The 27,682-nt window shown below is 49.2% G+C and overlaps 2 protein-coding genes across 5 annotated transcripts in view; both read right to left on the bottom strand.

The window, feature by feature from the left end:
* TRAK1 (trafficking kinesin protein 1) overlaps nucleotides 1–9,474 on the bottom strand; it is a 125,705-nt gene extending 116,231 nt beyond the window's left edge. For 2 of the 4 annotated variants that reach the window (XM_047874283.1, XM_047874285.1), the window contains exon 1: nucleotides 5,629–5,838. In XM_047874283.1, the coding sequence (XP_047730239.1) occupies nucleotides 5,629–5,719 (91 nt within the window). In that variant the 5' untranslated portion in view covers nucleotides 5,720–5,838. Of the gene's footprint in view, nucleotides 1–5,628; nucleotides 5,840–9,221 lie in introns of those variants that run through there. The other 2 variants (XM_047874289.1, XM_047874282.1) reach the window with 2 other exon arrangements.
* LOC125175121 (translation initiation factor IF-2-like) overlaps nucleotides 9,387–27,682 on the bottom strand; it is an 84,552-nt gene continuing 66,256 nt past the window's right edge. Inside the window, exon 3 of the mRNA XM_047875430.1 lies at nucleotides 9,387–9,518. Within this exon, the coding sequence (XP_047731386.1) occupies nucleotides 9,408–9,518 (111 nt within the window). The 3' untranslated portion in view covers nucleotides 9,387–9,407. The remainder of the gene's footprint in view (nucleotides 9,519–27,682) is intronic.

The raw sequence follows: 27,682 nt of genomic DNA, 5'->3' as shown, positions 1-27,682 counted from the left end.
TTGGGGCACCTGGGTGGCTCAGTCGGTTGAGCATCCAACCAGCTCAGGTCAAGATCTCACAGCTCTTGAGTTCGAGCCTCGTGTCGGGCTCTGTGCTGACAGCTCGGAGCTTGGAGCCTGCTTTGGATTCTGTGTCTCCCTCTCTCTCTGCCCCTAACCCACTCGCATTCTGTCTCTCTCAAAAATAAACATTAAAAAAAAATGTTTTTTAAGACATGTTTTCCTCTTTTGGGGGCACCTGGGTGGCTCAGTCAGTTTACATCCAACTCTTGATTTTGGCTCAGGGTCATGGGATCAAGTCTGGTGGTCCAGCTCCGTGCTGAGCACAGATCCTGCTTGGGATTCTGTCTCTCTTTCCCTCTGCCCCTCACCCACTCACACGCACACTCTCTGGCAAGCTCTCTCTCTCTCTAATTTAAAAGACAATTTTCCACTTCTGAAATACAAAAGAATCTCAAGCTGGCACACTGCCTTACCCTCTGAACACATAACAGAAACTCAATTATACCTCTTAAAGGTCAACAACCCATTAGAAAAATGAGCCAGGCAAAAAGATAGGCTGTTTGCAGAAAATAAAATACAACACAAAAACACCGTAAGACTATCCACCATGAAAAAGATACAAAATGAAATGAAGTGCCCTTTTTCGTGACTACCTGATGAGCCAAGATGAAGAGGGCTGACACTGCCCAGAGTTGCCAGAAAGCTGCCTCTCTGGCACACCTACGGTAGACACTGAGCGGGAGCAGGCTCTGTGGAGGGCAGTGCTATGATCTACATCAAATCATAAACGCACACCCTGTTAGCTTACAGACATCCTGGTTAAGTGACCCAAAAGATATACATGCAAGAATGTTCCTTGGAGCACTATTAAAACACAAACACTGGAAATAACTGAAAGCTTCCACCAAGAGGTGTCTGCTCCAAACAGTGGCTCTTGTTTGGACCTTACGTGACCAGCATATGGTCAGCTGCCTCAGCAGCCACAACCTTCATGGCTTTTTTTTTTTTTTTTAGTTCATTTATTTTAAGAGAGAGAGCAGACGTTCAACATAAGCAGGGGAGGAGCAGAGAAAGAGGGAGAGAGAGAATCCCAAGCAGGCTCTGCACTGTCAGCACAGAACCCAACTCCGGGCTCGATTCCACAAAACGTGAGATCGTGACCTCACTGAAGTCAAGAGTTGGATGTTTGACCGAGCCACCCAGGCGCCCCTCGGCCATTCCACCCACAAGGGGCAGGACCTGACTGCCCCTAATGAGGCCGTGTGCACGTGGTCACGGCCAAACTCCAGGTCACGTCAGTTTGTTTTACAAGACCAGTGCTTTCACCCCGTAGCTATGGAGCCTACTCGTGCATCAGTTTGCTTTAGCTTCTCGTTTACATTACAGCCAGGCACTATACTGTTGTTGTTGTTGTTGTTTTTATTGTGTTGAGAAGGATTCGTGATCTATTAATTTCCAATTAATAAAGAAGGAATTAAAAAGTTTCTGTTAAAAAAGGAGCATTACATCTGAGAAATGCTGGATTAGAAAAATGAATAAGGAGGGCGCCTGAGTGGCTCAGTCGGTTAAGCATCCGACTCTTGGTTTGGGCTCAGGTCATCATCACTGTTCGTGAGTTCCGGCCCCACATCGGACCCTACACTGACAGAGTGGAGCCTGCTTGGGATTTTTTCTCTCTCCCTCTCTCTCTGCCCCTCCCCTACTCGCTCTGTATCTCTCTCTCAAATAAATAAACTAAAAAAAAAATGCATCAGGATAATTCCAGATAACAGGAGACTTTGTAGCCATTTTAAAGAAAAAGGCAATATTATAGGTACTGTAACGAAACCATAAGAAATGGTGTCAACTTTTTAAAAATGCAGAGTTTACGGTATGGGCCTTTTGTGTTTTGTTTTGAAGAATAATTTCCCCATTTGTGTTTTTTTTTTAATTTTTTTTTAATGTTTATTTTTGAGACAGAGAGAGACAGAGCATGAACGGGGGAGGGTCAGAGAGAGGGAGACACAGAATTGGAAGCAGGCTCCAGGCTCTGAGCCATCAGCCCAGAGCCCGACGCGGGGCTCGAACCCACGGACCGTGAGATCGTGACCTGAGCCGAAGTCGGACGCTCAACCGACTGAGCCACCCAGGCGCCCCCATTTGTGTTTTTTAAAAAAAGAATTTAGAGAACAATTCTTGGTATGATTTTTTCTTAGAGTGGTTTAACTACATAGATGATAGAATGTTATTCTACATTGATAAGATTTAGTACAATCCAAGCTTTACCACTGGCACATATTGGATTTATAATGTAAAACCCTGGTTAAACGAAAAATTTTTTTTAATTTCACAATGAAGGAAGTTAACTTCAATAGGGTCAGCAAACAACACTGCTGGGTCTGAACCCCAAGGACTGTTATTTTACAGAAGAGGGCAAGCCAGTCCATTCTGCACCTCCTTAAAGGTAGGGGTGACAGCCGTACCCTCCTCCCCCTGGCAGGGCTGTGCTGAGGACAAAATGAGCTTCCGCAGCAGTGCCTGAAGCCTTACCAGGCACAGAGCAACTACTCGGTAAGTGTCAGCCTTTGTTAGCATTTGTGATGGCTAACTGTCAACCTGAGCCACAGGTGCCCACGTATTTTGCCAAACGTTATGCCAGGTGTTTCCGTGAGGGTATTTTTGGATGAGATAAAAACTGAAATCAGTAGACTGAGTAAAGCAGACTGCCCTCCTTAGCGTGGGTGGGCCTGATCCAATCCGGTGAAGGCCTGAACAGATCTAAGAGATCTCCCTGGAGTAAGAAAATTCTTCCCGCCCGACTGCCTTCGAGCTGACATCACCTTCTTCCCTGTCCTTGGACTCAAACTGCAACACGCTCTCTTTCTAGGTTGCGAGCTGCTGGTCTTTGGCCTGGAACCACGCCACTGACTCTCCTGGGTCTCCAGCTTGCTGACTGCGGATCTTGGGACTTATCATCCCATAATTGTGTGAGTCAATTCCTCATAATAAACCTCTTTATGGATGTATATCCTGTTGGTTCTGTTTCTCTGCAGAGCACTGACTAATATAAGATTTACGACATTTGATCTCTTCCGGGTCTAATTACAGCTATAAAGTTCCAGCTCATGGCAGTTTCAGCTTGAAGGGCTCAAATCTGTCAGTGGTCACACCAGATAAGCGATCAGAGATCAGACAAGTCTCTCGGGGCCATGAGTCCCAGGGTCACCACTAAACAGTGCAGACGGGGGAACATCCGAATCTAGCCGCAAGGCCTGCTCCTGGCAGCAACATACCCTGAACTCTCTCTCCCCAAATCCCTGGAGAGCCCTCACAGAGGACCTCGGCCACAGCGGGAAACAGGAGGCTGAGGCCAGAGGCTGACACCTGGACCCTTAGCCAGCAAACACCCCTGAACCCTGGTCTGGTCGCATCGAAGAGAGGACACCTTCACAAAGCGTGTATGAAGAGATCCTCACTCTGATACCCGGAAGTCAAATTAATGTAAATCCATTACGAAAACTTAGCATCTAAGGGAAAACCATTAGGAATGCTATTTGCACTGGGATGGATATTCTGAAGCCCTTGCAAAGCACGCCTGATAAATAAGAAGATCGCTCTTTAGTTGTTTTAAAGTTTGCTTTTTTTAACGTTTATTCATCTCTGAGAGACAGAGAGAGACAGAGCATGAGCGGGGGAGGGGCAAAGAGAGAGGGAGACACAGAATCCGAAACAGGCTCCAGGCTCTGAGCTGTCAGTACAGAGCCCGACGCGGGGCTTGAACCCATGGACCGTGAGATCATGACCTGAGCCGAAGTCAGAAGCTCAACCGACTGAGCCACCCAGGCACCCCTAATTGTTTTAATATAATTTAAACTATTTGCCAGCTTCTTAAAATGGTTTAAGGTGGGCAAAGACTACCAGGAATACATTGGATACATTAAAAACTTGTTTCAAATTCATAAGGGAAAGCAATTAGGAAGGTAAAGCATATCAAGCACCTGAAACTACAGCTTCCCGATCGCACGCTAAGAATCCCACTGATCAGTTTACCTACACTTTACAGTATATGTCAAACACCCTGTGTGACAAATATTCTACCCACTCACCTAATGATGAGAGACTGAGGGGAAGCAAGATCGCTGCAAAATAATTTACAGCGTGTTTAAAAGACAGATGTGAATGTTTTCGTGTTTTGCTAAAGATTAAACGTTAGCTCTAGAATATCAGAGTAAGAGGCCCTCGTCCTGAATTCCATGTGCAAAAACCAACCGTTAAACAGACCACATTCCACTAAGAAGGAGAAAAGAACAGTTCCAACTTCTGAGTTTAGAGAAAATGTATAATTCTCTAGATTCTATTTCACATTTTTCTCACCCTGTGCAAGAAGGGATATTTCACTGTCCAATCTTTTCTGCTTCATTCAGCCAAGTAAGTACCATTCAGGTTATAAATTTTCCATGGAAAACACATGAAGAATTTTATACTAGATAGGAATTGATTAGCAAGACCTTAAACTTCATTGATAAAAGACGTCCATCCTATTTTATTTGAGCATGTTTTCAGAGGATAAACCACTGAGTTTGATGGCTTAGACCAGTGACAGAAAAGGAACAAATCCTAAAGCATGGCCCTGTGATGGGGAGGGACACCTGGGCAGGGCTACTCCATAAGCAGAGCCGCAGCAATTCTCGTGGGGGCCATCACGGGTCACTTACACCTCCTCCCACCTCCAGCGCTCTAAGACAGAGCCGGTTGTCATGACGGACCCCAGCAAAAAGCTGGCCTTGAATAGCTGTTAGTTGAACAGAATTACTGAACATGCGTAGAGACGTTTTACACAGCCCCCCCCCATACACACACACTCACAGCACCCCACAATCTCTCATCCAAACTCCTACACGTCCTGAGACCTGAGCCGATTTGAACAGGACAAGAGGGGCTTGCCTCTCAGGAGTTGACTGGGTTTGGGCCCAGACAGCTCTTGTAACAGCATGCAGACTGGACACTCACCGACTATCACACTCGGACCAGCCCCACAGCAGGGGAGACGAGCCACAGCAGCAATGATTCGCAAGCTCTCCATCACCGGGGTGTGGATCAGAGATACAGAGCCAAACACGTTTAGTCAAGGAAGGGAAAAAAAAAAAAAAAAAACTAAAGGCAGAAAAGAGAGAAGGAGAACAGGAGACACTAACTCTGTTCTTCACCTTTCAAAAAAGTCCTTGCTGAACCAGATGCCAGTGGAGGCTCTGAGAAACCAGGATAAAGACACAGGATTAAGAAAACTGAAGAGCTGGAGAGGCCAGGAGGGCCTCAGAGACCCTTCCTGTTCGGCTGCTGCAAAGAACCACAAGGGGGAAGGTGGTGGGGGTCTGGGAGGCCTGGTCCCAGCTCCGACCTGGCCCTCATGGCCCCACGTCACTGCCTCCCTTGAGCCGGGATGAGGGGACGAGGGAGGAACAGCCTCTAAGGACCCTCAGCGCTGCCCTTCCATGATTCAATATTGCGATTTCCCCACCACACACCCAAGGACGACCTGCCAAGCAGAACAGAGCAGGAGAGAAACTACTTCATCTGCGGTCTTCTCTCCTCTCCGGCCACACCACAAAGGAAACAAAGAGCAGACAAGCCCAGCAGACAACTTACCACATGAGTCTGTCCGGGTGAGCTTGCCCTGGGAGAGTACTGGCAGAGGCTGGGCCCTGACGGGCTGCCTGAACTGGCATACCAACGCCATGTGCAGGAATCGACTCCAAAGGCAACTCAGAGAGAAGACGGATCCTCCATGAGAACCCGGCTCGGGCAGGACCTCGGCACAGCCACCCTCCCGCGCCCTCCTCAGCAGTTCTCTCAGTCTGCTTGTTGGGGCAAATCCTAAGACCGTGAGCAGTTCTGGAAATACAATGGGTTACGTAACCCCAGGCAGCCCAGCCACCCTATCGGCTCATCGTGTCGAACCGCCCCCAAGACAAAATGACGCGCCCAAAAATGTGATATCCCTAAGTCGAGGGGCGGGGGCGGCGCAGGGGAGCAGAGCTTCGTGGCCGGTGGCTGGCTTTGCCCAAAAACTAAAGAGGAACAGAAAGTCTGCTGTTCGTCTCACGGCTAGCTGGGAGCCGGGGGCGGAGTACATTTCGCGGGCTCCCAGGGCCACACTTGGAAGAGCCCTGGGAGCCACGGATGCATTCTTGGGGACGCTCCAGGTCTCCCCGAGGGTTTTCCCACTGTGTGTCCTCCTCACAGTGAGCATCTAGTAAGACGTTAGCCTGAGCGTGTGTGTCGTGCATCAGCCAGCACCTCGAAGGTGAACCAGGGCCGGCGTTTCCCTCCTGTTCACTAAGCCTCCTGCTCACGTGACAGCGCTGAGCTCTGCTTCTCAGCCGTCCCACGGCGCCTGCCACCGTGTCCCGGCAAGAGCCTCCCGCCACCACGCCCCGCAGGGTTTGAAGTTTCAGCAGCACGCGCTCTGGCGCTTCTCCGTCCTCGGTCGTCACGTTCAGAGAAAGCGAAACCATTTCCACGGGCTGGATGTTGCCTGGATTTCAACGGGCACAGATGCCACCGGGAGCCCAGGGGCTAGTTTGCGTGTTTGCACAAACGCAGCTGGGGCGCTGCCTCCTCCGGGAAGCCCTCTGGGTCCTCCCCCAAACATTCCCCTCCAAGGCTCGGCCAGGCACCCCGTTACCGGGTTCCCACGTGCCCGTGCTGATCACTGTGTTCACAATACACAGTTTGCACCAGCTCATCTGTCGACCCCGCTGCACCGTATGCCTGGGTGGCGGAGAACACCTGCCTCGGGGTCACGACCTGCATGCAAATCTCACCCCTCACAGCTCAGGGATCTTAGGCAGGATACCGAACCTCTCGTGACTTAGTTTCTTCACCTGTAAAAACGGGATAACAGACCCCACTTATTGGGCTCTGGCCACATGAGGTGCTGTTTCAGCCACTGGGATTCAGGGCTGCACAAAGTCCTTGCCCTCAAAATACAAACCCATGTAGCTCATGACTAAGTCGGGGGAAGAAGAAAAGACAGGAAAGGGAGAAGGGAAAGGGAGGGGTGGGACCAGTCTTCCTGTAAAGCGGTCACAAAAAGGTCTCTCATGAAATGCCATTTGGAGAAAGTGAAGAGGGAATCATGAGGCCATCGGGGCGTAAGGTGATCCAGGTGCCGGGCAACAGCAAGGACAAAGGCCCTGAGGCAGCACATTCTTGGTGAGTCCAAGGACTAGAAAGGAGGCCAGTGTCTCTGGGATGGAGTGGGCACAGACAAGAGTCAAAGGGACAGGAAAGTCCTGTCCCTTAGACCTCACAGGCCTCAGTCAGATAGAAGCCTGCTGGAGGTTTGGAGCAGAAGGGTTAAACCATACAGCATGTGTAAAAAGACTCTTCGCTGGGAAGAGACTGCATAAAAGCAAGCAGGGAAGCGGGAGGCCCAATTAGGAGCCCCCTGGAATAATCCACACGTGAGATGGAGGTGGCCTAGACCAGGATAGATACTGTGGAGCTGCTCAGAGACGGTCCAGTTCTGGACACACGGAAGACAGAGCCAACAGACTTCCCAGCAAACTGAGGAGTGAAAGAAATACAAATGCCTCCGAGGCATTTGGCCTGGGCAACTGGAAAGACAGAAGCACCATTTACAAAGCCAAGGCAGACCACTGGAAAAGCAGGCGGAGGTGGAAACCGGTTCATTTTTGGTTGTTTGAGTTTGAGATGCCCGCAGGCGTGAAGAGGTGAGATGTGGACTCAGACCATCATGTCTGGCCTCCAGGGGAGAGGTTGAGTCTGAAGACAGCAGCTAGACAGTGGTCAGCACAGGGCAGGTTTTAAATCCTGAAGATTGGGGGAGGGCACTTGGGGCACAGGTGTTTACGGGAGAGCAAGGACTGAGCCCCGGGCCCCCCAACATCCCCAGGCTTGGGAGGAGCAGCCAGCAAGGTAGGAGAACAGAAGAATCAAGACCAAAGCCAAGGGACCAGATTTCCAGGAGAAGGGAGTGGTCGGCAGTGTTAAATCCTGAAGGCTAAGGACGGACCCCTGCACTGGACGAGGCCATCGGTGTGAGGAAATGGTGGGGTCGCAGCCTGGACCCAGGTGAGAACAGAAGAGAAAATGCAGTCAGCTCACTGAGAAGCAGAGACGCAGCTATGGGCACCGCCTGTGGGGAAAGTGGAGCCAAGGATTATCTTTACAAAGGGAGAGATCACAGCCGGTCTCTGTGCTGATAGCAGAGATCCAGAAGCAAGGGGAAACAGCAGATGCAGACAGAAAGGAGATGTCAGAAATGTGTCCTTCCTTCCGCAGGTGGGCACGCAGGGGTGGGATTTGGAGCAAGAGTAGACAGAGGGCCACTTACGGGGCCAGAGTTCAGCACGAGGACTAGGCACCCAGGCTGGGCTCCTGGGCCATCTCAGCGACCCTCTACACTCAGGACACTCCTGACACATGGGAGGTCCTTCATGCTTAACGTGAGACAGAGCCATGAAAAGCTACTGGAAGCAAATCTGCACATTTTAAGCTGTCATCGGGCATTATTTCAAACAGGGGAAGAAAAGTAAACACTGCAGACAGAATGAGAACTGGGGCAAGCTTTGATATGAACGCATCTGGACTTAACTCTAACGATGCCCCTTGCTGCTGTTCCACACACCATCCTACACCATCTCTGTTCAGAGCCCTTGCCTGCATCGGCTCCAACCCCTGGTCTCGATGACCCCTTTAGGGAAAAGGAGCAAGCGAGAGCTCTCGTGCGGTTAACGCTGCTCTGCTCCTGGGACACGGGGAAGACGTGACTGACGCAGGCGTCCATAAGGAGCGATATGGGCACAAACCTTGGCGGTATACAAAGGGTGCGGAAAGCAGTTCCCCATGTTTGCATCCCAGCACCCAGCTGTGTGCTATTTCCATCACGCCTGTCCTTATGTGTGAATCAGAAACTGAGCGTCAGAGAGAGGGAGCGGCACCAAACTACACTGAGCATCGCTACGGGTCACGCGTGCTGCTGGGGGTTCAAAATTCCCATCCTTAACCTTCACGGCAATTCTACGAGGCACTGTCTTCATCTCACGTTGGTTCTAGACGGCAGGTCTCAAAATCCCACAGCTCAGACTCTTTGCACTCAGACTTCTCCTCCTGGGCCCCTCACACCTCGCCCAATGCACTCCTGCGGCCATCCCCTCTCCCAGTCCTCACTGACTGAGGCCACCCTCCCTCCCTGGCAGGAAAGGCCCCCTTACCGGTGATGGTGCAGGCATCCCGGTACCCTCTGCAGCTGGGAGCATCTTCCACAGCCTCGCTTACATAGTGCTCCTCAGGGATGCCCGGGCTGCAGGCTAGGACTGCATGGTTGCACACCTCCAAAGGGGGCACGGAGTTGGCCAAAGTGTCGTCGTGCGGAGCTGTGGCGTCCAGCTTGGCAGGTTTCACGGGGAGGTACCCACTGCCATCGGGGGCCCCGCTGCCGGAGTCTGGGGCAGTTGGGTGGACAGGCCCCAGTAGGTCTGGCACACCAGCGGGGGCTCCTTACAGGGAATCTACAGGACAATCGAGAGAGAAGGGCAGAGTTAGTCGAGTCTCTGAAAAAAATAAAAATAAAAAAATAAAAAATAAGGGCCCTGAGACGATGTGGGCTCAGATCACAAGTCCTGAAAAGCGTTTTCTTCAAGCCAAGGGATTTCCAAGCAAGTTCCTCGACTTTGATAAGAGAACTGCAGTCAATTGCAGAAGTGCTTTAGCACGGCAGTTCTCAAAGTGTGACCCGAGAACCCCTGGGGTTCCCTGAGGCCAGTGTGAAGGGTCCACACACAAGGTCCACTCTCATACTCTCACGGATGCACAATGGAGTTTTCCAGAGACTATATGATGTGTGGTGACATCTTTGCCCCGAAGGCTTATTAGTGGAATGTGGACTTCTGTATCCCTGTGGCTTGAATTTTTGTTTTGATTTCTAATACAATAGATGTGAATCAATATAACACGCATGAACAGAAGCTCTTGGGGATCCTCAGTGATTTTTAAGGGGTCCTGGGACCAGGAAAGTTTGAGAATTACTGCTCCAGTACATAATGTACTTACAGTGCTCTCTCTTTTTTTTTTTTTAATAAGAAAGAAAACAAAAAGAGGGGAAAGTTAACAGATATCTCACCCAACATGGTACAGTCAGTTCTGAACAAAAACTGCAGCCCTGGGCCTGTGACCTTTTCCTCCAACAAGAGGTTATTTACCACAATACACCAAGAGTCTCTATTCTATATTAATGAATTCAGCCTTCATTAAAATGAACACACACAGAGGACTTATGAAGCCACACAGCAATTGGGGGTCTGGGTGGGGCCTGCCTGTGGCCCCTCTGTCCCTCTGCCAGCTGTCCCTGGCTGCCACCTGCCTGGACCCAGCCCAAGGACACCAGAAGCAACCTGGTTGTGACATCTTGGCCTGGTTCCCTCCCCCGGGGTGGGGCACACAGCAGCTCCCAGGGCTAAGGCCCAAGGAGTGTCCCCTGAGTGGGGCCCGGGACAGGCCAAGCCGGGATCTCCAGACAGGCAGAGGAAGAAGGCTGCAACCTGTTGCTGTGTATTACACCGTTCCCATGCATTTTGGGGCTTTGCAATCTTAGTGACAAGAAAGCCCCTCCCTCCCACCCTTTTTTTCCTCTGGGGCATCTCCCTCGACCACAGCGTCCCCAGGTAGCCCTCTTCCTATAGAGAACTTCACCACACCACGCACCCAATTCTGAGGAGCGTTCGTTCAGTGCACCCTCGCTCGGTGCCTGCCGGCTGGAAGCTGTACTACAGCAGAACCCTTTTCACATTCCCCTTCACCATTTTTACTATTATGAGACTTTACCTCCAAATGCTTCAATCAACACTGCTTTCCAAATTTAAAAAAAAAAAAAAAAAATGAACACACAAACATAAACTGGGATGGAGTAGGGGAGCCTGGATATCCCTGGTGAAAAGTGAAAGGTAACCAGAGAGAGAACTGGATCGTAACAGCCGGTCAGTGATTCAAATACAGACAAACGGATAAGACGCCTGTTAAGAAAAAGCCTAGAATATCCAAGCAGAGCCCTACAAACATTCTGGGCAGCAGAGGCCGGAGGAGGCGGACCAGGAGACCTCCAGAAGTGACCAGTGAATCAATTAAGCCACTGTTCCGTGCAAAGACAACAGAAAGACATTGTCAAGAGATTTAAAAACTTAAAGGTCTGACCCCTGATAATCCTGGGGAGCTCCAGCCAGGTGTGCTGACCACACCTTATGGGCTCCCACTAATGAACAGGCCAAGAAAAAGAACTTGAAGGTAAGGAAAACATGCCACATTAAGAATGGCAGTGAATGGGGCGCCTGGGTGGCTCAGTCAGTTGAGCGTCCAACTTCCGCCCAGGTCATGATCTCACATCCGTGAGTTCGAGCCCCGCGTCGGGCTCTGTGCTGACAGCTCAGAGCCTGGAGCCTGTTTCGGATTCTGTGTCTCCCTCTCTCTCTGACCCTCCCGCATTCATGCTCTGTCTCTCTCTGTCTCAAAAATAAACGTTAAAAAAAAAAAAAAAAAGAAAAAAAAAAAGAATGGCAGTGAAGGGGTGCCTGGGTGGCTTGGTCGGTTAAGCGTCCAACTTCGGCTCAGGTCATGATCTCACGGCCTGTGAGTTCGAGCCCCGCGTCGGGCTCTGTGCTGACCGCTCAGAGCCTGCAGCCTGTTTCAGATTCTGTGTCTCCCTCTCTCTCTGCCCCTCCCCTGTTCATGGTCTGTCTCTGTCTCAAAAATAAATAAACAATTAAAAAAAAAATTTCAAAAAAAAAAGAATGGCAGTGAAATTAAACCAGAGACACTTAGAATTGATGTGTAAATAACGTACGTGATTTACAAACCTGAAGCAAACTGCTCAAAAGAAAAAAATGGTCAAAGGATATAAAGATTCTCTCCAGTCCCCAAAAAGAAACACAAACACACACACACCAAGCATATTAAGGAACCTTAGCCATGATCCTCCCCACCCCACCCAAAATCTTTTTTTTTCTTTTTTTAAGTTTTTATTTATTTATTGTTGAGAGACACAGAGAGAGAAGGACAGAGAGAGAATCCCAAGCAGATTCCGTACTTTCAGCGCAGAGCCCGATATGGGGCTCAAACTCACAAACCGTGATATCATGACCCAAGTGGAAACCAAGAGTTGGACACTTAACTGACTGAGCCACCCAGACGCCAACCCCCCCAGAAAAAAGTCTTAATCAGGCTGACAAAGAATTAAAAATTGTAACAAGGTTCAAGTTGGCAAGAGTTTTAAGAAACTCCCAGTTTTATGTATTACCTGCGGTGGGAAGGTGGGAGGGGTGGTCATAAATCCGGAAGGACAGCCTGGCTAACTGTATATGGCCCTTTGGCTCGGGTGGATGTGGCCCAGGATGTTTATCCCCGTGAAATGCCAAGAACAGCCCCACGTGCTACAGAGAGCAGGGGTCAATCACATCTCTGCCACAGAGAAGGCAAGCAGGCAGCTGTGGAAAGGAAGTTTCAGGGGCGCCTGGGTGGCGCAGTCGGTTAAGCGTCCGACTTCAGCCAGGTCATGATCTCGCGGTCCGGGAGTTCGAGCCCCACATCAGGCTCTGGGCGGATGGCTCGGAGCCTGGAGCCTGTTTCCGATTCTGTGTCTCCCTCTCTCTCTGCCCCTCCCCCGTTCATGCTCTATCTCTCTCTGTCCCAAAAATAAATAAACGTTGAAAGGAAGTTTCAGAGAGGGAAGGAATTCTTCATCACGGACTGAACCCTCACTCAAACCTTCTGTAATCCGCACTCAGATGCATTCTGTTTGATCCTAACACAGAAGTTTGAACTACTGTCTCCTTTTGCAAAATGCCACTGGTCTACTGAAAGCTAAGAAAATGCTGTTTGAATCAAAGTGTGTGTGTGTGTGTGTGTGTGTGTGTGTATTTTTTAAACAAAGGGTCTCAAACATACAGATTTCTTGAAAAGAACTTCAGCCATGGATTACACAACTTTTGTTTCATGGCCCACCAGGTCAGGGAACTGGCCTAAATCCCAATGACTAGCCCTACAGGCTACTGTCCTGCCTCCTGGCACCTCTACTTGGATTTACAGCGGTCATATGCTCACCCCAGAAACATACGGTTATAAAACGAATAGTTCAAGTATAAGCACTTTCTTAAAAAAACCTATTTTGGGGGCGCCTGGGTGGCTCAGTTGGTTGAGCGTCCAACTTCGGCTCAGGTCATGATCTCATGGTTCGTGGGTTCGAGCCCCGCGTCGGGCTCTGTGCTGACAGCTCGGAGCCTGGAGCCTGCTTCGGATTCTGTCTCTCTCTGTCTCTGCCTCTCCCTTACTCATGCTCTGTCTCTGTCTCTCAAAAATAAATAAATGTTAAAAAAAAAAAATTTTTTTTTTTTTTTAAAAACCTATTTTGGACACCTCAGCAAATGCTCGCTCACGCATCACAACACAGGCGACCGTTTTGAAGTACAAAGTACCCACATTATATGCTGCAGCTGGCAGAGCCTTCGGAAGCTTGAGAGGCCTCCCTCTCCTTCTCTAACTAGAATGGAACTACTCCAATTTGTTTTCTCATCTCAAACCCCAGTGAAAATAATCAAGTCCAAAGGCGTGTGCATTCACACGCGAAGCGCACTTGAGGTACATCCCATCGCACAATTTGTGAATTTTAATTCTTTAAATTTTTTTTTTAATTTTTTTTTCAACGTTTTTTTTTTATTTATTTTTGGGACAGAGAGAGACAGAGCATGAACGGGGGAGGGGCAGAGAGAGAGGGAGACACAGAATCGGAAACAGGCTCCAGGCTCCGAGCCATCAGCCCAGAGCCTGACGCGGGGCTCGAACTCCCGGACCGCGAGATCGTGACCTGGCTGAAGTCGGACGCTTAACCGACTGCGCCACCCAGGCGCCCCTGTGAATTTTAATTCTAACCACATTAACTTTTTAGGCCATGGTATTTTTATTTTGTTGTGGTACAAGTAAAACCCACACAACATAAAATGTGCCCTCTAAACCATTTTTATTTTTATTTCAATATATAAGGTCTATTGTCAAATTGGTTTCCATACAACACCCAGTGCTCATCCCAACAGGTGCCCTCCTCGATACCCATCACCCACCCTCCCCTCCCTCCCACCCCCCATCAACCCTCAGTTTGTTCTCAGTTTTTAAGAGTCTCTTATGCTTTGGCTCTTTCCCACTCTAACCTCTTTTTTTTTTTTTTCTCCTTCCCCTCCCCCATGGGTTTCTCCTCTTAACCATTTTTAAGTGTAAAGTTCAGGAGTCCTTACGGACACTCACATTGTTGTGCAACCAATCCACAGAATGCTTCCTTCCAGAACCTGGCAACCACCATCTACTTTTGTTGTTTTTTTTTTTTCTTTAATGTTTATTTGAGATAGAGCAGGGGAGGGGCAGAGAGAGAGGGGGAGAGAGAAGTCCAAGCAGGCACCACGCCATCAGTGCAGAACCTGACATGGGGCTCACACTCATGAACCGTGCGTGAGATCACGACCTGGGCCGAAATCAGGAGCTGGACGTTTAACTGAGCCACTCAAGTGCCCCCACCACCATCTACTTTCTAGTTTATGAATTCGCTACTCTAAGTACCTCATGTGAGTGGAACCACACCGTACTTGCCTTTTTTGCAACTGGCTTATGTCACTTAGCATAATATCCTCAAGGTTTATCCACATTGTGGCATGTGTTGGAATTTCATTCTTTTTTAAGGCTGCATGATATTTCACTGTGCTGAGGAGCCCTTCTTGAAACGAAAAGACCAATCGTTAGCCCATTAAAATCAAGTGGAAAACAACCTAAACGATGGATACAAAAACGGTTACAAATTACAGTCCACCTAAACCAATGAATTCTGCAAGATGAGATAATCCACCACAAACCTCCCTGCCAGGTGTGGCACTCTCAAAATAATCAAGTATCAAAATAACACTCAAAATAATCACAGGCTTGCAGATTCTGGCGCCTTCCTTGGTTCCACCATGATACTCATATGCCGGCATTTCCGACTCTTTTTCACTGTGAAACCTTTCTCCACGTGATCCCTGCTTATGAGGCATTTACTTCATGGATTTCACTTTGGGAAAGCCTCCCTGTGTGTCACACATCACCATGCCTTCATCATCACTTGTCTGGGACACATCTCTCCTACACACCGTGAGCATCCTGAAAGCCTGGGCCGGTCCTGGCACCTGCTGGGTGCTAATATTTGCAGAATAAACAAATATTTGCAGTATATTCTGCAAAACAAATATCTGCAGAATAAACAATAACAAAAAAAAATGTGCGTTGGTCCAAATGATGTTAAGGATCTCCTGAAGCCAAGAAGTTATGGTTCTATGATCCACAGGAACCAAAGGATCCAAACTCCCAAATTAGAAATTACAAGTCCAAATGCTAACCTTGAAGACTAACAGAAATCAAGGGGAAACCTTGTGAAGCACTCCCGAGCTGTTGCAGGGATGAGGACCATACCCCCAGGGCTCTCCGTGACGGGTCTAACTGAACCCCACTGCATCCTTTCCATTACTGACCAATATACAGCAAACGTGAGCTCATGTAAGATGACCCATCCGGAATCCAGCAATCAGGAATTCTCATTTATAAACTGCTCAAAAGCTGCTTGTAAATCCCTCAGCCAGTTTCTAGCTTGAAGAAAGTCATAGCGCGTCTTGGGGGTGGTGGGACAGGGGCGACGACTCTTCCTCCTTCCCCAAGGTGCCACCCGGTGAGCAGTGCTGGGAGAGACACCCTAATGCTTCAAGATCAATCTTCCCAGAACAAGTGTTTATCCGTGTTTTTATTCATAATGCAGTTTTCTGCAGATAGTTCTGGATCCGTAAGAGCTCAAGGATCAGAAAGAGAGCCGGCCAACCAAGCAAACTGAGAAGGCAAGCAGCCACTGCACAGGAGGCCACCCCGCTTCAGCACGTGGCCCCAACAACCCCAGAGCATCATCTGGGGAGAAGGGGCCAGAGATAAGCTCCTGTAAGCCTCAGAGCCTCGGACCCCTCCTCTCTGGGGGAACAATACCCACATCTCTCAGACCGTTAAACAGATTACAGACAGGGATGCGACGAAAACATCCAGCACTATGCTAAGCACACAGGAAACCTTCCAGGTTGACAAACTCTCAAATGGCCCCTCCCCCGTTATTTATGTACCGTTATTTATTTATGGGAAGGTAGGGGAAGTGACCCGTGATGTTCCTAAATGTGCACAATTTTGAACACCAGTATTCTATAAGGCAGTGCATATCGCAAATGTCTGCAAATTCTTAACAGTATCAACTTCCATCGGGAGCTCACAATGTGTGCCAGGCACTGTGTCGAGAGCACTCTGGAAGCTCTAACTTGCACCACCCACCACCCCCACCTCCCTCTTTGCAGGGGTACCGTGACCAGCCCCATTTTACAGTGAAGGAAAGGAACGCTCAGAGAGGTTCAGTAACTTTCCGAAGGTCACAGAGCCAGCAATCCCGACGAGTGACGGAAACCCAATGTGAAAACAATTCCTGGCACCCGGTCTCTTGCCTTCCCCTCCGTCTAACGTACGCAGGCATTTCTGAGGCTTCACGGGGCTCAGGAACAAAGCAGCCGCAGCCCTGGGTGCTCTCTGGCTCCGGCGAACCCTGGCACACCAAGCAAAAGGCCTCTTTGAGGCAGCGGAAACAAATACGGCTTAAGAGAAGCGAGAGTGGATGGTCCCGAGCCATGAAAGCGCCTCTGTTTCACTGCCTGAATTCTGCTTGCGGGGCCCGCGGGAAGGAGGGATTTTTCCTAGCAGAGGAGTGAGAAATTCTGCAACCTGGTCAATTTTTCAGCAAAAGAGGTGCCTGGAAAAGAAGTCGGAGAAAGTACACACGGAGGCGGCTTTGCATTCAAGCTGAGAGAATTCTCTGGCCTCCTGCCGCCTCACGCTTCTGCTCAACCTGTGGTCAACGATCCAGCCCCCCTGGCGGCGAGAGGACGTGACAGGCCGCTCGTCTTACTCAAGTTTGGTGCTGACAAAGTACACGTGTGCAAGTGCCTCCTCGCCCCGTGGGTGATCTTTGGGAACCTGAACTAGAAACGAAGGAGCCGTAGGACATTGAGGTGGTGTCGCTTCTGTGGGCCTCACATGCGTCATCCGGAGAACAGAAGGACTTGGGTGAGCATGAACCAGCCAGCCCCCTGCAGCTAAGCCACACCAGGAGCCCCAAAAGCACAGGAAGTTATGGGAAGGCTTCTGTGTCCTCGTCCTCGTCAGCCCTTCCCCCTGCACCCCTTGAACCCTCCCCCACCCACACACAGGTGACCTCTAGCAGGACAGCCAAGTAATAGTGCCCTCCGTGAACACAAATCACCGTATCTCCCAAGGGCCAGAAAAGAAGCTTCCACCAGGACAAACTCAGAAGTTGACAGGAGGAAACCAGAACGCAGCTCCAGGTTGGTGGCCCAACAGGTGACAAGGAGAAGCCAGTACAAGGTGACCCCCTCCATGGCCAGCCAGGTATCTGAGCTTTCAAGGCTTTCCCCCCGCCCCCCACCCCCAGGCAGAGGCATCCAATCTATCTGGGGACTGTGACTTACTGTCACAGTTAAGCAGCTCTAAACAGATAGGTCCACGTACAGCCAAAGTTTCCAAAAAGGGACTAATGGTTCATCAGGATTGTATCAGTCCTCTACCGCTGCTGTGACAAACTGCCACAAATTTGGTGGTCTGAAATGACACCCATTCATGAACTCACAGCTTTACAGGTTAGCAATGTGACCTGGGCCTCCCTGGGCTCCAGGCAAGGTACAGCAGGGCTCCGCTCTCCTTCCTGGCGCTCTGGGGAAGCACCTGTATCCAAACTTATTCAGGCTGTCGGTTGAAATCTGTTCCTTGTGTTGGCAGGAATGAGATCCTCATTTCCTTGCTGGGCTGTCGCTGGGGGCCAGTCTTCGCTGCTAGCAAACCTGAGTTCCTTGTCACACTCTCCATGCGCTCCCAGGGGCCCCTCTTTGGTCCTCGTCTGTGCCCCCCACATCTCCGAGCACACTGAATCCTCTTACCTAGAACCTATCTTCCCCTTCCTCCACATCTTTATAGCTTCCTCTTCCATCTTCCTTTTCTGCCTCTAAGGGCTCCTGTGATTACAGTCAGATAAGCCAAGACAATCTCCCTGTCTTAAAATCACGTGACCAATAACCTTACTTCCAACGGAAAGCCCCTTTGTGGCAGTACCTAGGTTAGTGCTTGATTAACCAGGAGACAGCAATCCTGAGGGAATAACTTTAGAAGTTTCCCTCCCACAAGGGCCTTTGGTTCTGAAGGCAAAGGACACCTCAGGAGCCCCCCAACGTTGCCCCAAGCCTGGCGAGAAGGCAAACCAGTCAGCTCACAGCCACCCACACCTTTTTGGCCCCACAGGAAGATGATTTTTAGACCCAACACTGGAGACCAAACAGGCCTGGGATTAGTCCCAGCTCTGCCACCACCTACTGACTGCAATCCTTGGCCGGGTTCCAAGATGTCTCTCATCTGTAAAATGTGGGTGCCACCAACGGGTTCTCAAGCAGCCGGAAGAAGCAGACACAATGACAGCAGATGGCCTGCCAGGCCTAGGAAGGGATCCTAAGCATGAGCACCTGAACACAGAGCGGAGGCACCGTTAAGTTTACAACACACTTAACTTCTCTCTCAAGAGTAAGATTACGAGAAGCGCCCGGGTGGCTCAGTCGGTCATGCGTCCGACTTCAGCTCAGGTCATAATCTCATGGGCCAGGAGTTCGAGCCCCGGTCAGGCTCTGTGTTGACAGCTCAGAGCCTAGAGCCTACTTTGGATTCTGTTTCTCCCTCTGTCTGTCACTAAGGTGCGGCTGGGGCCTGGCTTGCCCCTCTCTCTGGCCAAGGCTATTCTTTTTCTTGCCATACTATAGCTGCTTCTCTGAGCAAAGTGTGTGCTCAGAAGGCAGTGAGACCTACATGTGCTATTTCAAAATGCAGACAGCCTCCACACTCCTGTCATTGTGAAATGAGCCACAGGCCTGACACTGGCCTTAGTGATTCACATGCATGACCTCCCTTAGGGCTCACAACCTACAAAAGTAATATCAGTATCTTCATTTTACAGGAGGGGAACAGGCTCGGAGAGATTAAATAACTTGCCCAGGATCTGAACGGCCCCAAAGACGCTGCTCTATTACAGTTGTGAGGAATCCAGTGTGGCTGTGTCATCCAGTAAAGTGGAGAATCATATCCCACACGATCTCTCACCGCTGACCATTCTCCTGCGTCTGTCCCCTGTCTCTCCAAACCATGCCCCCGCCATAACAGGGGTGAAGGAACTCAGAGTGAAGACCCCAACGAAACCACTCGATTCCGGGTAAGAAATAAGCACGCGCATACCCTCCACCAGCCCGAGGTGGGGTCTGACCTCCTGGGCCAGGCTGGGTTGGCAGGCAGCCGAGGGGCAACCTGCTGGTCCGCTCCTCCCCTCCTTCTCCATCTTATCGCTTCCTCCCTGCCTCGTTTGGGCCTTCTGCCCCTCCCATCAGCAGGGCCAGCTCCTTAAATAACCACACAGCAGCTAAGTGGTGGAAAAACATCACGCACGAGCGGAACAGCTGGAGGATGAGGAGGAGTTCTGCGGTGACGGTGTCATGTGGGAGAAAGAGCGAGGCCACCAAGAAGCGGCCACCGGCCAGCCCGAGGGGACGACACAGCTCACTGCCAGCTTTCACACGCCTGAAGCCGTTTGTCCCATGAAAACAAACCTACGCCAGAGGGAGCCTGGTAGAGCCGTTCTCGTTTAGTGAGGCAGTGGTGGGGCCTGGTGAAGTGCCTTGCTCAAAGTTTTCTCTCGGATAACAGGAGAAGCAGGACTGGGAAGCATTTCTAACAAACGCAAAAATCTCAACAACGGCTATGCCGCACCACAGAGGGTAGGGGCATCCTGGGAGAGGACAAGTGCGACTACCCACAGCAAGAGAAAGAATATTTGGAGAAGGCAGTGTCGGCCACCACCGCCAGAAAGTCAGAGCCACATCAGGGGGACCCAAACGTACAGGAAAGGAGATGCCATATGGTCTCAAGGACTCCCATGAGAGCCCTGGAAAGGGGCCCTGGAAAGGGAGAGGCCAGGACTGGGGACAGCTGGGGACTGCAGGCACATACTGTCACGGTTTCTACCAGGCTAACCAAAGGCGTGGAATGTGGGTGGCTCTCGAGTGCCCATCATGAGTGTCTGTCCTCCCTGGTATCCACTTTCCCACAGTCTCATACACACACACACACACACACACACACACACAGGAAATAAATGCCATTTTCAAGGCTGTACTGTTCTCCAGTTCCAAAAAAAAGTGCATCCCCAAAAGTTTTTAAAAGAAAATCAAGGGGCGCCTGGGTGGTTCAGTCGGTTGGGCGTCCAGCTTCGGCTCAGGTCACGATCTTGTGATTCGTGAGTTCGAGCCCCGCATAGGGCTCTCACGCAGAGACCGCTTCAGATCCTGTCTCCCTCTCTCTCTCTGCCCCTTCCCTGCTTGCTTGCGTGCACTCTCTCTCTCAAAAATAAACAAACATTTTTTAAAAAATAAAAGAAAATCAAGAATCGCTCAAAGAAAATGTCCCTAACTCAAGGCAATTGGAGAAAAAAATTATTGTTTTGTCCTGTAACTCAGTCTTGTCTTTTCAAAACCTTGCTTAGGTCAGAAGCAAACCTACCGACACATGTCCCCAGTCAATGCTATGAAGGACAGACTCAATTAATCGATCAGGGCTCCTGAATGAAAACCACTGTCACGTGACCATATCCCCCAGTTTCCAAAAATAACCCTGCTGCAATGGAGAGAACAGAAATGCCCAGCCACGCTGCCTCCTGTAAGCCCGGCCCTAGCTCCCAGAAGGAAGGAAAGGGAATAAAAGGCCGAGCGCTGACAGCCTTACGTAACAGTCCCAGCTCCCCCAGCTCCCCGAGCCGGAGCCGATGGCAACAGATTTATAACATGCCAGAAATAGCTCCCTCTCCTGCAAAAGGGGACCGGCCTGGGAGGCTGAGCTGCAGAGCCTCGCCTACAGCCTGACTCTCCCCTTTGGTCCGCAGAGGACCCTTTCTTTTTGCACCTTGCAGCACAAAGCGAGTTCAGTGAGATCAGCTGCCAGGACCCAGCACAGATGCGTGTCACCTGAGACCCCCTAAAAGCTGGAGAAGACATTCAAAACATAGCTGTGGGTCCCTCAGAAACAGCACTCCCAGGGGAGGAATGGTAACCCAGCATGTTGCTCTTCGGGGAGAGGGGGGAGGGGCTTCCCCAGCAGAACAGGGTCGCTCTGCACTCCCAGACCAACTCAGGACAAAGAGTGGCCTTCCGACACTTTATCCTGCTGGCCGGGGAGCGCGAGGCCAGCCTGACAGGTGGCAGGCAGGACAGAAGCGGTTCTAAGTGCCCAGCCCCACTCAAACTCCAATGAGAAAATCCAAAACTGCAGCAGAAATCCCCTCACATGCCCAGGACAGCGGGAGTTCTGCAGGCTGGCCAAAGCCAGGAAGGGTGGCGAGGGTGGTAACCTCAGCCAAAATCACCGTGGGGTGGCTTATTGGCAATCTCCGAGATTCCGGGCTGAAGGGCTGCTGCTCGGAAGAGGAAACGTCCCCTGAGGAGAGCCAGATGTCCTACATCAGGAAGCCCCGGAGCCCAAATGCATGCACTGTCACACGAAGGGGCATGGGGCTCTCTGGGGAGCAAAAACGTGGGAGGGAAGAGAGCTGAGATCCATGAGGAAGCCAAGCACACAAGGCCTCAGCTGCCCTCTCGATATACAGGCCTGAACTAGTAATCAACCCTGCCCGGCCAAGAACAGCAGCTGCCAAACTGTCACGCTCCAGGACAAAGTAACATAATAACCGGAGTGGGAAGGAGGCCCAGGAATGTGGGACAAGGGTGGGAGATGAGGAGAGAAGGGTGCAGTTCTCTGCGCCCGACCCCTCCTTAGGTCCTGGCTGTAACTGCACTCAGTCCCTGGGAGGAGGCTGCCTTTTAAAAGAATCATAATGACTCCAACAAGGAAAGGAGTATAAACGGCTCCTGGTGATTGCCCAGTGACCACGTGCCTGGCCGGGGCTGGGTGCGTCACCCCCAGGAGCGCGGACATAAAACCCACAGGAGCCTGTGAGGCCTGCATCATGGCCCTGCTCAAGTTGCTGATGGGGAAACTGGGGCTGGAAGGAACTCGCCCACGGTCCAAGATCCTGGCGGTGGGGATGGTATTGAATCCAAGCCCGTTCACCACTGCAGAACACAACAAACGCAATCAATGTACAAGGTAAACATCAGCTTTGTTCATGGTATTCTTCTCTTACCACTTACACAGGTCTGAAACTCTCCACAACAGTCGGGACATAAAAAGCAATCCTGCATGAAAGAGAATTAATATTATAAGATCCTGTCAGTTTCGAGACAAATGCATTCAAAGAAACCATGAAGATCCTTTTACCCTGGAAAAAAAAAAATGTTAAAATCCCCAAAGAAAATGCTTACTTACGTATGAATCATTATTAAAGAAGATGCAGTAATCGTTTTCAGGAGAAAAATCACACACACAAAAATCAAAGAAATGGCAATTAAAACATGAGATACTATCTTGTTACCTATCAAACAGGCCCGCTTTTTTTTCCCTAGTTTTAGTCTACCCTGCTGACGATGGTGCAGATAATGAGCTAACTCGTGCCCAGGGGCACGCATCAAAAGCAATCCACTTCTACAAGTATTTCCTGAGAAAAAACCCTAACTGCTGTAGAGTTAACGTTCCTCTTCTTAGCACTGCGTAACAGACAACAGCTGGAAAATGAAAGCGTCCAATAACACGGGTTTCAATTCAATCAAGCATGGCCCAACCACATAACACATCTGTACACGCCTCGCTGTAACACCATTTCTAATGTCAGTGCAGACAAACGCATGCTGGTCAAGGCAAGATGCTCAGGAAAGACTGAGTGGGAAAATGGCAGACGGCAAAACAGGGTGCAGAAAACGGGGTGTCTGTTTTAATAAAAGCGAGACGCGTGCAAATACAGTAAGAGAATATTTCATCTTCTAGGCATCCCAGCCTCGTGCCCCTTCCCCACCCACAGAACTACCCCCAACGGTCCTGTGCTACCCCTCCTCATTAGGTACCTGGGCGTCCTCCCACACGACAGGCTGGACTGTCACCTCTCGATGGCTGGATGACCTTTAGCACCACCGCAACATCCTAGATGCCCACAACTTTTGAACAGCCTGGATATGAGTACATTTCCTCACCGCAGCCACAAAAATACCGCAGGAACAAATGCATTTCCTAAAGCACCTTCCACTACAAGCCCAGCCCCTCTGAAAAGTCACCATTAGTCACTGTGTGAGGCAGGGCAAGCTAAAGTTAGTCAGCCTCTACAAGCCTCAGTTCTCTCATCTATAAAATGGAATGTAATAAGAGTACCTTACTGTGCAGGGCTGTGATAAGGATTAAATGAGATAATATGTTACAGTAAAGTCAAATGCACTCTAAGCGCATAAAGTACTTGCTCAGTGACAGCTCCCCCAAGAGGGAGTTAACCTGTTGGGGAAATGGGAACCCTATTTCAACAGGCATTTTCCTATAAGCAAGCTATATATAAAGTTCAAGTACACATGGTTTATATTCTATGCCTTATATCATATGGACAGAAATTGATTAAAATAAAGCCTCACTGGGGCGCCTGGGTGGCGCAGTCTGTTAAGCGTCCGACTTCAGCCAGGTCACGATCTCGCGGTCCGGGAGTTCGAGCCCCGCGTCGGGCTCTGGGCTGACGGCTCAGAGCCTGGAGCCTGTTTCCGATTCTGTGTCTCCCTCTCTCTCTGCCCCTCCCCCGTTCATGCTCTGTCTCTCTCTGTCCCAAAAATAAATAAACGTTGAAAAAAAAAAAATTTTTTTTTTAAATAAATAAATAAAGCCTCACTTCTGCCTATTCTGTTCATTGCTGTGTCCTCAGTGCCTGGAACACAGTAAAAAGCTCCACGAATTTGTAGAAAGAATTAGATGGCTCGTCCAACTGAATATAACCAACCCCACCTTCTGACTTAATTACAACTACATGACCGGCTAATCACAACTGCAGTGACTCTAAAGTACAATGGATTTCCACTGAGTCATCGGTCATATTAGGAAATGAGAAGGGGATGTTGGAGGGGCTTCCTGAATGACAGAATCAAGGTCAGCTTCTGAAATTGACCCACAAAACTTGAAAGCTTGAAAAAGAAAAAAAAAATTCTCATCTAAGCATCAAAGGAGGACAGGAAATTTTTGTTTTCAATGGCATTTTTAAATAAGGCTTCATTTCCATTTCCATATCAGCTTCTCAATGTGCACTATAGTGAAATCATAGCCTTGTGTTTTTGAAAACAGATTCCGCAGCTATGGTAACAGAAGCTGTCACTATTCTGACTTCACTGTAGGATCAACGGAGAAGAAACAGTTCTCAGCTCGGATGGAGCTAATCAGCTTCAGAGATTGTTCTTTTTAATAAAATACGCTTAGCCATAATTAATAAAGCCACTAAACCCCGAATTCTCTAGACAAATTGTACCACATGAAAAAGTTCCTTCAGCTAACAATTCATACTTAGGCACATACACACAAAAATATCCTATTCCTGATTTTATTAATTCTAAATAATCCCCCAAGAGACAAGTGATTGGTCCACATTAAAAATCAGATTCTGTACTTACACCATCTTGCTGGCAAAGAAGAAATATTCCACAAAGCACTGATGCAGGCATCTCCACAGAACTGGGAAGCCATGGCTCAATTTTTATCATCCACTTTCAGTAAGTAATCCAAAGCAGACTTTGGGATTACTCAAGAAGTAGCACAAATAATTAGGAATGCATGGTATTGACAATAGAAGCCAAAAGTTTCTGTATAAGAACATCCCAGAAAGCAGTGAGGCCAGAGACCATAGCTACTGCGGGACTAAAGGAAACACATTCCCCGCCCCACCCCCCACCCCCCCACCCCCCCCCCGAAAAAGCACCTACTTAGTCTTTCTCATTGAACTTAACAGGGCTGCTTGCTGCTGGGGAGTTGGTCAAACAGCATGTCCACACTGAATGAATACTGACAGCTGGCTTGCAGTCATCACGTAGTGTCAGGGGGTGGTAAGATCTCCTTACGGTGAACGGGCCTTGATAACCACAACATATGGAGGCAGTAGCAAGACAGGAAATAAAAAGAGGAAACGCACAGGAAAAAAAAAAAAAGAGGGGGAAAAAAGAGGGAACTGGATGTGTGGGAGGCAGGGAGGACTGAGTCATCTCCAAGCAAAGTGTTGGTGCACTGCTGGTCCCCACCAGGCACTGCCCCTAAGGGTGCCAACCATGGAGGTCCCACAGAGGCACGAATGCTGCACTGCTCATGACGTTGCTCGGGGTAGGAAGGATCAGTACCCACACACTTCGATTTCCCAAGTTAGGCTACCCCTTCCCTCTCCGTCACCTTCCCAGGACAACCAAGAGGCATCCCTCCTACGTGGGTCTAACACACCCCAGAGCTTCCTCATCGTAAATGCAAGTTTTATAGCAGACCCCAGCAAGACAGCTTACGCACAACTTCAAACCTTCACCACCCACGTGGCCTCGGGAGAACCAATGGGGTCACATTTGCACAGCCGTATCACATTTGGCCTGCACCATGTTGTTAATTTTTCAACTAATTGCCAAGTGTTAAGAGTCAAAAGTTTTCACATTAAAAAAAAAATCTGGATTTCTCAGCCTCTCGATAAATTTGGGAGATCTGGCAACATCAGATTCACATTCCTGAGAAGTGGCACTTGGTCAAGAGCTGGAGAGCAGGCATCCTCTGTTTGCTGTCATCCCCAACACTTCCTGGTACCTGACCCCCAGCCGGCTGGCCCCTCTATGTTATCTGCCCGGCCTCTGCTGGCATGTTATATAATAACAAAGGATGCTCTGGGACAGGTTTGCCTTTTTTTCCCTAATAAAGTCTGGTGGGTTTTTTAATGTGTATTTATTTATTTTGAGAGAGAGAGCACATGCAAGCATGAGTGGAGGAGGGGCAGAGAGAAGAAGAGAGAATCCCAGGCAGGCTCCATGCTGAAAGTGCAAAGCCCGATGCGGGGCTCCAACTCACAAACCATGAGATCATGACCTGAGCCAAAATCAAGAGTCAGAAGCTTAACTGACTGTGCCACCCAGGCACCCCTGAGATAGACTTGCCAATAATAAAGAATGATCCCAATCTTGGCAGATCTCCTTTTTTCCATCATTTTGCCAAATTCCAATCTCTGGAAAAGGAATTGGTTTTAGGTAAATTACTGGTTCGCTTATTGTTTACACTTAGAGAATATATAACCCAACATAGAAGTTTTTAAAGAAATCCTTAAGCTCCACATAATGAAAATTTTCTCCATCAAACTCTACTATTCAATTTCCAGTCAGAATTTCACAGGGGAAGTCTATTAGTCCTTCAAAAACCAGATAATCCCAAGTACATTTAAATTGTTCCAGGGCACAGGAAATGAAAAAAAAAAAATCCATTTCTGTTTATGAAGCAAATATAACATGACACCTACACCAGAGAAATACAGCACAAAAAGTATAAACCAGAGGCGAATCTAACTCATTAATAGCAACAAAAAAATCTTAACATAATGTGGGCAAATAAGATCCACTACCACATTTAAACACACACACACACACACACACACACACACACACACACACACACACACATATGGGGCACCTGGGTGGCTCAGTCGGTTAAGTGTCCCACTTCGGCTCAGGTCATGATCTCACAGTTTGTGAGTTGGAGCCCCGCATCGGGCTCTGTGCTGACAGCTCAGAGCCTGGAGCCTGCTTCAGATTCTGTGTCTCCCTCTCTCTCTGTCCCTCCACCACTCACACTCTGTCTCTCAAAAAATGAATAAACATTAAACACACACACACACACATCATGGGATCTATTCCAGGAATTGTTCAACATTTAAAAATCCATTAATATAACCCACCAGATTACTAGATCTGAGGAGAAAGTGATGATCTGTATAAATGCTAAAAAACTTCAATATAGTTCAACAACCTATATCTAATAAAAAACAATCCACAAAGTAGGAATTGATGGATACTGCCTTAACCACACACACACACACACACACACACACACACACACACACACACACACACACACACTGGTCAACATCTTATCTTACTGGGTGGAGAAACCACATCAACATTCTCAGTGAGGTTAGGAGCAAAGTTGGGCACTGGCTCTTTCTACTACCATGGAACAGTGTGTTGGGGGTGTTACCTACCACAATTAGACAAAAGCACAATTAGCATAAGAGTGAGAAAAGAAGTAAAATGATGTCTTTATAGATGATCTGAGGGGCGCCTGGGTGGCGCAGTCGGTTAAGCGTCCGACTTCAGCCAGGTCACGATCTTGCGGTCCGTGAGTTCGAGCCCCGCGTCGGGCTCTGGGCTGATGGCTCAGAGCCTGGAGCCTGTTTCCGATTCTGTGTCTCCCTCTCTCTGCCCCTCCCCCGTTCATGCTCTGTCTCTCTCTGTCCCAAAAATAAATAAAAACGTTGAAAAAAAATATATATAGATGATCTGATTATATATCTAGAAAAACCACGAGAAATAACTCAATAGAAATAGTAAAATATAGTATTCTATAA

Source organism: Prionailurus viverrinus, chromosome C2 (assembly GCF_022837055.1).
Source record: "Prionailurus viverrinus isolate Anna chromosome C2, UM_Priviv_1.0, whole genome shotgun sequence".
In the NCBI taxonomy this organism is placed as follows: domain Eukaryota; kingdom Metazoa; phylum Chordata; class Mammalia; order Carnivora; family Felidae; genus Prionailurus; species Prionailurus viverrinus.
Note: the sequence above shows the minus strand (reverse complement) of the source record. Positions and strands in the feature narration are given on the sequence as shown.